Source organism: Ursus americanus, chromosome 31 (assembly GCF_024610735.1).
Source record: "Ursus americanus isolate L20-20 chromosome 31, mUrsAme1.1.p, whole genome shotgun sequence".
Taxonomy (NCBI): domain Eukaryota; kingdom Metazoa; phylum Chordata; class Mammalia; order Carnivora; family Ursidae; genus Ursus; species Ursus americanus.
The window spans coordinates 16,713,896-16,726,658 of NC_142157.1; the positions used below are offsets into that span (position 1 = coordinate 16,713,896).

Sequence of the window (12,763 nt, forward strand, 5' to 3'; positions counted from 1 at the left end):
AAAATGAAGGGTTTGTTTTTAAGTCGCATGAAATTATTAAAGCAAAACCCAGCCACAAAAACAAATACATGCAGTTTTACATCCTATAGCAAAATAGGAAAAATGCAAAAAAAATTTTTCTTTGAAGTATGTGACCTAATTGTTTCTCTCATATCGATGTATCTCCGTGGCATAATTTTGAGACTTTCAGAATGTGCTCTTCTGCTACGGTTGCTATGACATGAAGGTTTCTAAAGAGAGAGCAGCCAGTTGCAAAGAGACTAACTAGTACGTGCTAACCCAGCACGTCCATAGACAGCGGGCAGGTTTTTGTTTCCAATTATGAGGCAGTCGGTCAAAGTCTAGGGAAATCAAATGTAATTTTCTTACAAGTGACATGGAATCCTTCTTGACCTCTCTGTTCAATCACAATACTTCACTCCCATACACACCACCTTCTGTTTCAAAAGCTGGCACGCCTGCCAATAATTAACTAGCTGCCATCAGGAAAGAACAAGCGTCTTCATTTTACATGGCTGACTTGTCTCCCGATAAAATAGGAATAATGGCCAAGGTGTGGGAATACTCATCATAAATGGCTTTTGCAGCTACCAAATGTTTCTGTTTAGCCTGGAAGTCGGTCTATTTCCATATCTGTATGTGACAAGTGATGCAATCCCTAAGTAATTCGAGGTACCCTGTTGATTTTCTTCACTAAACAATACAGATGCCACAGGCTTTTGTGCAACAGCACATCAAAACCCCTGGCACTTGCCGGGCTGCCTTATTCTCGTTAGCTCTAATGTCACCTCTTCAGAGAGGCCGTCTTGGACAAGCTTTATGTCATCCCCCCCGACCCCTTTCACAACCCTGGTGTCATGCACGCTCCTCTCTAAGACAGTGTGCTGCTGTATTTAATGGGTACTGTTATCACTTCTGAAATCCCCTTCTTAAAGTTACTCCCCATGGTCTGCCTTCCTGTGCGAAATGTGGGTTTCATAACAGCAGTCTGATGAAAACTTCCATGTGCTCCCCATGGTCTCCCTGCAGCCTAGACATGAAGAACCCCCAAGGAATGGTGAAGGAGTTACAAAAGAAACCTAAACTCATAACTTCCTTCACCTCTGAGATAAAATGATAAAAGTGGGAAAGAGTGATCCCAGCTAGTTTCTAGTGGAAGTTCTCCTCGAGACTCCTTATGATACTGGATAGACGGTAGTTATTCAGATGCACAAAATATAACAGATAATCTAGGCTCGCTTCTCTTTGTTTTACAGTTAAGACAACTTTTCTGCAGGGCAAGAGCTGGGACAGTTTCCTCAGGAATCCCACCCAAGTCTTTCCCATTTAGGTGCAGTCAATGAACAATAAAGGCCATTTCCAGAGAGGAAAAAAAAATCACAGGAAATGACTAATATAAAAAGTCAAGGATGAGTAAAAAGGGAATTTATGTAGGTTTTAAGTACTGCTTCAAAGTGAGTGTGTGAGAGAAAAAAAATCACACAATAATTTGATAATTTTCCATGAAAATCAGTAATGTTAGAAATCAGACCTGAAAGGGGTACCAGCAGCTTTAAAATACGATTATACAAATGTCAGTCTCTGCTCTCTGGGTAATAAAAGCAGCATAGACAATTTTCTAATTGAACATTTCATGGGATTCACACAACCTCACAAAATTAGTAGCCAATACAGTTTAAACTGTGAAGGTCGAGTAGGCAACAACTAACACAAAATGGAGATAGGGAATCAACCTGTTTTATTGTAAAATCTAGCTTTTCACTCTATATCTTTCTTCAAATCCAGTATGATTTTTCCAACCTATGATAGCCTGTGTTATAACAACATTCTATCAGGCAGAGAAGGAATCAAGGCGCGAACAGGTAGAAATGAAAAATATCAACTCGGTAAACTTGGATGGAAACAATAAAAGAATAAGTTTTAAATTTACCACAAAGACTCTTCCCATTTATTTGATCTACTAACTTCAGAAGCCTTTTAAAATAGTAAATAAACACTTAAAGTTCTTTGAGATAGCATCCTTCATACAAACGTTTAAAACACCCTTATACGAAACTGAATTTCCTAAAAGGTTAGGAAACACACTCAGTTACCTTGTAGGATGCTCATACTGTGAGCATTCCGATTCAAAGGAGGTAGCACCTTACGACAGAGTCATACTAATAAGAATTTTAAAGCAAAATCATCTTTTCTATTATACAAAGTCAAGAGCAAAAAATCAACTCTAGAGAGACTACAATAACAATGAGATTAACTGATGCTGTCCAAGCATATGCTGTTAATCCTATATGGTTATATAGCACAGTAGATATTCAGTCACCAGAACAATGAATGTGTCAAAACATTTTAAAGTCACTGCACCTTAAAAGGGACCAAAGACAAACACAAGCATCTATTAACACACATTTAGCAGTAGAATATTCTCTCTTCAAAAGCAACACAATGAAATGCTTACGAGATGACAATATTTTAATCATGTTTCAAAATATTATTTGAGACGCACCAGAGAGTGTTTCAAATTAAATTATTGTGCCTTTCCTTAAAGTACAGAGCCGTCTTTCCATTGCCTTTTTTGCCCCTCCCCCAGCTTCCTCCTTAATGACCACTAGGGGTCAGTATGAAGACACAGTTCCCTTCACTGTTCGCAGGGAAAACGGAGCTCTGGAAACACTGTCTTGATGAAAAACCCTTACGCAACAACAAAGACAATTAACTGTACAGCTTCGGCATTCTGAAGTCCAACCGATACATCAAGTCTACAACGTGAGTTTGCATTTCTCATGAGACTGCATTTTAATTTTGTAAATCACAGTGGATCAGGTCTACAGTCGGTGTTTCTTTAATTGCAAAGTATTCAAAGGGACAAGATTACTTACTCTAAGTGAATCTATGTGTGTTGGCCCAGAAGTGTGCTCTAGAACGGACGGTAAAATTTATTTTCAAAGGGTGAGATTACACGACTCTGGCCACCTCAGAGCCATACAGGCCATCTCTCCCTGCAGAGGAACAGAGATGGAAGTGAAGCTTGTGGTGTTTGCCAACTTTAGGAGAGACGGTTTCTTTCTCCTTTAAGGTGGCTGTCCTCATTGGGCACGCAATAGCCTCAAGGGCACAAGATAGCCAATCCTAAGAGACAGCATCAGTTTATATACTTAAGTCTACAAATGAAAGGAAATATTTGTAAAAATAAATATACAAATATATTACCTACCCCCAACTCCATTTAATGGGGTGAGAATGAAAAAAAAAAAAAAAGCTTTGAAAAGTTCTTTCTATATAGAGAGATTTAACATTCCAAGGAATGACTTAGGGTCAGGCTATCCCCTGACAATGCCCAACAACTGATAGGGAGTTGGGTCATGGGGAATAGATGAAGTCCTGCCTTTTCTTGAAATGCTGTATAAAGTTCTGTACGTGGCATACCTTTCAAATGGTTTCTTTACACCTTACGTGGCTTTCTTTGGCATGGTATGCCATGAGAAATTCTACTATTCAGTCAATGCTGTATTTCTATGTTAGTGAAGAGAAATATTAGTACTGATAATACAAAATGACAGGTTTTCCATAGATAATAACCTTCAAAAGTTCCCAAAGTACTCAAACACACATCCGTATAATTTGGAGGCATTGTGTCTCTTTCGGGAATCCCTTTGAGGTGTACTCCTTACTTATCTCATTTCCTTTGCTGTGGTCCTGACCATAGGTCACACAAGAGCAGTCGGGTCCCTACAGAAGAGCTTTGTCTCTAGGGGCCCCTGGGTGGCTCAGTCGGTTAAGTGCCTGCCATCAGCTCAGGTTATGATCCCAGGGTCCCAGGATCAAGCCCTATGTCGGGCTCCCTGCAGGGAGCCTGCTTCTCCCTCTCCTCCCCACATGTGCTCTCTCTCACTATCTCTCTCTCTCTGTCTCTCTCAAGTAAAAAGAAAAAGAAGAAGAAGAGCTTTGTCTCTGGTATTGTGGAGGTCAGCAGTGGCCCAGCAATCAATCAACCTTTTGTTTAAGTAACCACTATATGTGCTATCATTTAGAACTTACTTAAGTCACTGCTATTGTGGAAAGCCAAGAAGGGGTATAAGAAATAAAAAAATAAAAAACAAAGAAATGGAGATAAGAAGGTCTCTAAGCTTGAGCGAAATCCCCCAGTTCTTCATGGAGAGAACATGGAATATGTAGGAGGAAGCAGGAGATAGTATGATCTATGGGTAAACAATAGAGACTTGGTTATGTATTTTCTACAGCAAAATCACAGTTTGTACTTACTTATCTATGGATATTAATTGTATTATTACTTTTTATGTTTTTATTTTATTCATGGTCTTATTTCCTAAAATAACTGTATCTTCTGAGAACTATCTAGTCACCAACCATACTATTTTCTAATCTTTTCATAGTTCACTAATAGCCAAAATTTACTTAGTGTTGGCCAGGAAAATGAAAAACATCGAACTCCCTTCTACTCTTAGGGTAACTCAAAAACTAATTCTGATCAGATCCAACAGATGGCAGTGATGTTATAAATTAACAGTTTAAAATACTCTTGTAATATGTACGATCCATCCCTCAGAAGAATGTCAACCAAGAATAATTCCCTAGGTATTTGCATAAATAATGTACAGCCTTGATATGAATAATTGGATAGAAGAGCACAAGGTAAATATCACATGAAATTTTGCTGAAATGGTATTTCCTATATCAAAAATCAACAACTTTCCCCTTTCCAAAAAGTATTATAAATTGAGAATTGTCAGAAAGATTAGCAATGAACCAAGAAAGAATAACGGTGTCCAGAGTAACTAACTGGGTTACATTTTTTTTTTTTAAAGATCTATGTATTTGTTTTGAGAGAGAGAGAGAGAAAGAGGGTGCATGCATGTGAGCCCGGGGTTGGGGGGGTGGGTAGGAGCAGAGGGAGAGGGAGAGAATCTTCAAGAAGGTTCCCTGCTGAGAGTGGAGACTGATGCAGGTCTTGGTCCCACAACCCTGAGATCATGACCTGAGCCAAAAACCAAGAGTCGGACACTTAACGGACAGAGTCACATTTTTATATAAAAAGTCACTATTGCTCTTTGGTTTCTAGTTTCACCTATTTCTTCCTATGGGGTTGTCTTAGCCTTCTCACTTTTTATTTATTCACTTAAAAAATAATTTTACTTTTATTTCTTCACTATCACTTTAAATAAGTGAATCTGGCTGTTCTTGTCCTTTTCTCCTATACCTCCAAACTGTTATTCTTATTTGTGTTCGTGGCCTTTCCATGTTTTTATCCACTTTAAGCGATCTTTACACTGCAGATAATAAAGAATGAAAAGTATGACTAGAAAACTCTTAGAGGTGAGTTTCCCCTGCTGCTTCTGTGATTCAAATTATGTAAAAACAAACACACAAAACAATACAGACGATCACTTTCTTTTTGAAGTTACGGGAATTGGTTGATGTCAGACAGACTTGTTTTTTCACTGTCCTGTTGCTTTCCATTGTATTTTTTGGTAAGTCCACTTCCCCCAAATGCCTACTCTGCAATGGGCACTATTCTAGATGCTTGATAGGTATCAGTGAATTAAACAGACAAAGGTACTTCCTTCATGGTTGCTGGTCAGAGGAGGGTTGGGGACAGAAAACAAATAACAAACATAATGAGAGAGTTACATAGTATGTTAGAAAATCATAAGTGCTGGGGAAAAAGGGCAGCAGGGAAGGAGGTTTGAGAAAAAGTGTGTGTGGGTGCAACTGTAAACACTGTGGTCATGGTGGGTCTCTTTCAGAAGGTGATATCTGAACAGACTTGAAGGAGGAGTGAGCCATGGGCATTCTGGGGTTAGAACAACATGCCATGCACAGAGAACGGTCCATCCATAAGGCCTAAGGCAAAATACTACTGGAAGTTATACGTATTTCCAGAATAGATTTTATGATCTACTTCACATTTCATCATCTTACTCCCCAACACCGGCTTATTTGTGAGCAAAGGGATTTGTGTCTATTAGATTATCATTGCTTTTTTAAGTACAGTCTCAATTGTTTATAACTCAAATACCTAGAAACTTCATATATCCAGAATATACATGAGCACTATCAGAAAGAAAGAGAGAGAGAGAAAGAGAGAGAGGGAAGGAAGGAAGGAAGGAAGGAGAGGAAAAGAGAAAGAAAAGAAGGAAGAAATGGTCGCTAAGGACAAAATATCACTTAGAGAAGAGGTCTCAGGTCCTCACTTATGGCTTTTATATAAAATTTGGTAAAGGTTGGTTACCTGGTATCCAGGCTTTTAACTGACCGAAAGGAAGGGATTTAAAGAGAATTTTGGCAGGATCAGTTCTGCCGATCAGATCTACAGACAGCAGTGAAAGTTGATACTGACAGCCTTCCAATGAGGAGTGACAAAATGCGTCAACACCCAAAAGTCACTGCAGCCGGAAGGCCACACTCAGTGCAGCAAGCATCCACCCTCCCTACGGGGCACTGACACCACCACTTGGAGCACACTGTGGCCATCAACTCAAAATGGCAACCATACCTCCCCCAAAAAGTCTAGCAACAGTATGATCAGTTTCAAAAGTTGGAGGGAAGGATTTTGGAAGATTTTAATGCAGATGCATTACACATTTTAAAAAGATTAGGTGATTATAAAGAATTTTCAAATATATGGAAAACTTGAGCATCTAGGAAGCCTCATTCATAGAGAAACCAATGAGGCAAACCCCTTTGGCACCAATGAAGGTGATATTTATAATTAATGTTGAAATGGGTATGGATGGTCTGGCTATTTATTTATCATTGCTAACAAATTTAGTGTCACCCAGGGAAACGACAGTTTGGTGGCCTGAAAGGTTCAAAATGGGTCTGTCTGGTTTGCTTACCATTCTTACCATTCTATTGCATATGAGTGTGTTTTCTTTCTTAAGAAAGCAAGATGTGTGAAAAGCAGACTATAGGTATTTTAGATTATAAATATGTATAGAATTCTATTTTTAGACTGTAAAAATATTTTAATTTTTAAAAGCATTCATCAATTTTACAAAAAGAGTCACCACAAAGTATATTATTCCTTCCTCTGGTTGATTTTCTTTCCTTTAACTTAGAAAATTTTTATTTACCCACAACTTTCCAGGCAAAAATCCATTGTTACACAAAGGAAATTCTATCTGCATTACATGTCATCATACCACAACCAGAGAATACTCAATTCAAGATATGGGCCTCCAATGCCAGAAGGTGTCCTGGCTTTAAGAATTAGAAATCTGTTTTAGGCGCATAGGGATATGAATCTTGGAGAAGAGTTGTCTTCTAACAAACAAAATTAGTATTCACAGTGCTTAACTGCAATTTTTTTTTTAATTAGGCTAGCAATTATCAGGTATCTCAACAGCTACCCAGTGCACCTGAAAGACATTAGCTCTGATTCTTTTGTCTTCTTTCACCACTTAGGTGTAGCAGAAAAAGCAACATTCTTTCTATTCCCCAGTCCCACCACCGCAGCAGCAGAGCCATGACTCAGCCCTCCAACCCCTACCCCACAGCTGGGGAAGGTGATCTAAGGCCCCCGCTTCTAAAATGAGATGCTAGAAATACTCACCAACGCCAAGTTTAAGCTAATACGCTTTTTAAAGATGATCTGAGTAGAAAATGCTTCTTATTAAAAATAATCAATCATGGTTGATGTCTCTTCCGTTGTGGTTCTAATTAATACTCTGAGAGCCTTGCTAAAAGGATAGACAATGTGCTTACTTGTTTTCATTCCTTTTGATGGACTATAGAATTTTGTCAACTGCCGTCTTCAGCATTTGGCACAAACATTTCAAATCTGACTCCATTTCCTCCTCAGAAACATTTATTTTCAGTATCTTTTAGCTCAAAAAGTCCAAAGTAAAAACTATACAGGCCTCAAAAGACATCTATAAAACCACTTACATTCATGTCCCATTTCCCATACCAAACACAAATTAAAAAAAAAAAATCAGAACGGACAGTATATAATAGGTTAAAGAAATAACTGCAATTGAAAATTTATAAAAAAATAAAAATAATTTACAAAAAAAAAAGAGATGTGTGGCATCATTTAGTGTTAATTAACCTTTCTATGTTGACAAAATGGAACTATAGAGTCAGATGACAAAATTCTGTGAAATAGAGGATTAAATCGCAAGAGAAAACCTGGAGGCAGCCTCGTTTGGAAGCTACTTAATATCCTAATTTTCTATGATTTTATATAAAGCTGTGAGATGATATAAGCCGGGTAAACTCACATCAAAGTAAGACGTCTATACACTCTGGAGGCCTGTTAAAGTATTTAAGGTAATATATAAATTTAAATGCACCCGGGATAGAAGTATTTTAGTGTCACTGACAAGACTTTTGTACCAGCACGACTGGTATTGGAACAATCACTAAATATGCTATTTTCAAATTGCTACTTACTATGACTCAATATTCTAGAAATTCGTGTGCTTTCATATAGATGATGATGATGGTCCTAGATTTTGGAAATTACCATGTCAAAGATTGTAGCTATTAAAGGAACGCAATTTTGTTCTGATGTTTATACATTTTGGTTGTAGTTGAATTGGGCATTGTTAGATTTTTAGTCATTGCATTAAGGCCTTGTAAAATATTTGCGTGGGAGGAGAGAAAGGGAAAGAAAGGGTAAGAAATAGATTAAGTGTATGAGGGAGGTGGAGGAAGATTTATTTCAAGTTAAAAAAGAGTAATTTTAGCCGCAATGCCACAAAGCAATAATACACAAAAGTTAATAACTTACATATTGTGATGGTGGGTTTTATGTGTCAACTTGCCTGGGCTAAACAATATCCAGATAGCCGGTAAAACGGTATTTCTGAGTGTGTCTGTGCGGGTGTTTCTGAAAGAGGTTAGCATATGAATCAGTAGACTGAGTAAATGTTGCTCTCACCTAAGTGGGTGGGCATCACCTAATCCACTGAGGGTCCAAATAGAACAAAAAAGGTGGAAAGGCTGGGGCGCCTGGGTGGCTCAGTCGTTAAGCGTCTGCCTTCGGCTCAGGGCCTGATCCCAGGTCCCTGGGATCAAGCCCCGCATCGGGCTCCATGTTCCACGGGAAGCCTGCTTCTTCCTCTCCCACTTCCCCTGTTTGTGTTCCCTCTGTCACTGGCTGTCTCTCTCTCTCTGTCAAATAAATAAAATCTTAAAAAAAAAAAAGGTGGAAAGGTGAACTTGCTCTCTGCCTAAGCAGAGACATTCATCTTTTCCTGCCCTGGGACACTGGCCCCCCTGGCTCCCCTGGCTCTCAGGCCTTCAGACTCAGACTAAAGCATACCACCATCTTTCCTGGTTCCCCAGTTTGCAGAGGGCAGATCATGAGACTTCTTGGCCTTCATAATCACATAAGCCAATTCCTATAATAAACCTCCTCATCTATGTATCTTATGTCCTATCAGTTCTGTTTCTCTAGAGAATCCTAATAAACATACCAAATGAGATATAGGGAGGGTACATAATTATTTTATTTATGAAAGTTGCCTTCAAGAAATTCTCACTCTTTTATAAGGTGATCTTCTGTAGAGAAAAGAACATAGATTCTGGAGATCAGTAGCCCTGGGTTTAATTTCCAGCTCAGCTATTTTAATAAATTTGTACACCCAGGAAAATCAGATGAATTGCAGAGCCTCAGTTTTCTCATTTGTTGACCGATTATCTTGATAATTAAAATCTGTGGAATACAGATCATGTACTGCAGTGCTTGGCATGCCAAGGGATTCCTTTCCAATCTTTCCTCATAGTATTTACCCATAACATCTTGTTTCTGGTGGACTTTTTAAAATGTTTCTAGATTTGCTTAATGTTTACATTGTTTTAACATGGATCTTTTAAATATTTTCTAGACTTATCAAAGGTTTATATAAAGTTGTCTTTAATATTTCCAGGACTATCCAGTTCTGTTTGTTCTGGAATCTTCCATGAGAGAGGGGTCCTGAGGAATAATCTGAGATAGAACAGCTGACAGAATATATGTACACTGCCTTGAAAGCCAAAATAGTACAATCAGAACATGTTGGACTGTTGGATGTCCCCAAACGAGGCAGTGTGGAGCTGTGTGGTACTCACTTTGCATTTGCAGTGTTGCACGTGGTCAGATTCGCCAGGGCGAGGGCTGCGGCTTCCCTTACTTCTTCACTGTCACTCCTGAGCGACTGAATTAACTGTGGAATCCCTGCAGAAACAGAAAGGGAAGATGAGGGTCTATAAACACCCACGGAAATGACAGTTTGGTGCCCTAAAAGGTTCAAAATGGGTTTGTCTGGGTTGCTTACCCTGATTATTGAAAAATTCTTTGCTGCCCGAATTCTCACTCATTGCCGAAATAGCTTGGGAGGCAGCAATTTTCGTTCCATCATTTTCAGAACCCAAAAGGGCTACAAGGCATTTTTCGACCTCTTGTTCGTGAAAGAGCTTTCTATTTTCAGCTTGCATGAACCAAAAGGGAAAAAAAATCATGTTGAAGCAAAAACTGTGTAAGGGTAACTATTTCCTCATCTAAAAATATGACAGGAGTTCAAACTCTTTCTTAGCTTCAGTCACAAAGACTCTAAACTAAACAAAATATACACCTGTTTAACCTTTAGAACACAGTTGATTATGCAAAATGACTTATGGATATTGGAATTTTTTTCCTATTCCCTAATATGGTATCAGTCACGCAGCAAAGAAAATTCTAGGGGTGCCTGAGTGGCGCAGTCGGTTAAGCCTCTGACTCTTGGTTTCAGCTCAGATTGTGATCTTAGGGTTGTGAGATAGAGCCCTGCATCAGGCTCTGCACTCAGCGTGGAGTCAGCTTGAGATTCTCTCTCCCTCTCCCTCTGCTCCTCCTGCTTGTGCTCTGTCTCTCTAAAATAAATAAATAAATCTTAAAAAAAAAAAAAAGGAAAATTCTATAATAAGAAAAAGGCAAGTTTCAGATTTAGAGAGAACTTATTTAATGCCAATCATGGTGCCTGGCATGGTGCTATGTTCACACATGCTGTCTTCACACTAAGGACAAAGCCCTGATTATTTGATGTTTAAATACAAATCTCAATATCTGAAGAATGCCTAAGATGTACAAACTGGCATGCTGGATGCTTAGAGAAAAGGAGAGAAGAGAAACTAAAAACGAGTAATATAGTACGATCCCAGTCTTAAGGATTTATAATCTTATATCAAAAAATCATAATCATTTTTTATCTCATTACAATACATGCTGTTGTAGCAAAAATTAAAACAAATATTTAACTGCTAAATTACCATCAACATAATCTAAACACATATTAGCATGGTTTTCTTTATTTGAAAACAAATAAAATTATGACTCTAAGTACATATCATGATATTCACCCCATTACAGAACACTAAATGAAAAACCAAAGTATTTTTAATGTTCTTTTTGTTCCCTAGTGTTTTTCTCTTGATTTTGTTTCATTTTTTTAGCAAATGACAACCTCATTACTATACTAAGCAAACACTGCATTAAACTAAATTAGAACATTAAAACCTAATTTTTTGTTTTGTGTTCTATAGTTAATTCTGAATAAGTTACTATTGATTAAAGACATGTACTCGAAAAAAGATATATTAATACAAACGCAATTTTAATGCCGTAAGAGGTACCAGAGACTAGTTCGAAAAGCAACAGCTTACAAATAATTCTTTGCTAATTTATTTACAGTTCCTCCAAAAAACTTTGTCATAGGGTTGGTTCTCCATTAATTGACCTTCATAAACTCACTTTACTTGATTAAAACAGAAGAATGTGTGATACATCTCTTAGGATGTTGATATACATAAGAGAAGACTATTCCGTTAGAATAAAAATCTCTGCAAAACCTGCGGATACTGATTTAGATCATACATAACATCTGCATATGGAAGTAATTCATTACTTAAGTATACTGTGATTAACTTGTTTTTCCAGGAATATTCTTAGAAGTTATCGAAACTGGTTTTCCACTTTAAAGTTAATATAGGATGTCTATCTTCTTTCAACAAAGAGTTTTTTAAATTGCCCCCTTCCAGAAGCAGAATCACGTCCGGATGGCCACTGTCTTTGCAAACATTTTTGGCCTTTGTTCATCTGATACGCCACAATCTGATCATAACTGGCACCGGCTAAATTACTAACACTTCTGTTCATCTGCCTTAAACCAATTATGAACCATGTCCTGTAATCCTATCATTTTAATCCCTTGCTCCTTTCATTTAGAATTAGAATTCAGTCAGGTCAGAACTGTTTTATAAAAATGTCGCGATTAATAGTTAAATCTCAAGTATGTGGCTTCTGAAATGTTTTAAAATACATGTACTCCTGATTAGTAGTGCCTGAATAAACAAGATCTGAAAGTTTTCTGGAGTGTCTGACCTAAAATGTTTAGATTTATAATTAAGACTTCCCTGAATCTAACGCTCTAAATCAACTTTACTAAACAGAACGGTCTGAGAGTAAATTCTACCAGGGAAATCGGCGCAAAGAATTAATTTGTAAAGACTGACTTTGGAGTATGCAATTGCTGCGTTCAACAAACAGTACATATGCAACTATTGGAAAGATTTTTCAAAATAATCTAAATACCGTGGGCAATTAGTTTCTCAACCCTGCTGTGAGTGTTCTCAAAATCCAGCTGTGTTCACCAAACCTCAAAAGTGCTGACTGCAGTCTGGCTATAATAGATTTAAAAGATGAATTAACATATTAACCAAGTACCTTCATTGAATTGCTACACCAAGAAGTAAAGTATTTATGTTTTAATTACACAGATAATAA

General features: G+C 37.8%; 1 protein-coding gene across 12 annotated transcripts in view; it reads right to left on the bottom strand.

Annotated features, from left to right (window-relative positions):
• Nucleotides 1–12,763, bottom strand: part of LOC123785366 (armadillo repeat-containing protein 3) — a 123,420-nt gene that overhangs the window by 35,579 nt on the left and 75,078 nt on the right. For 11 of the 12 annotated variants that reach the window (XR_006777627.2, XM_045787120.2, XM_045787112.2 and 8 more), the window contains 3 exons: nt 10,281–10,433; nt 10,075–10,180; nt 8,753–8,851 (listed from right to left, as the gene is read on the bottom strand). Coding sequence is in view for 11 of the 12 variants with exons in the window: in XM_045787120.2 (XP_045643076.2) it covers nt 8,753–8,851; nt 10,075–10,180; nt 10,281–10,433 (358 nt within the window). In the remaining variant the exon portion in view is untranslated. The remainder of the gene's footprint in view (nt 1–8,752; nt 8,852–10,074; nt 10,181–10,280; nt 10,434–12,763) is intronic. The other variant, XM_045787134.2, reaches the window with a different exon arrangement.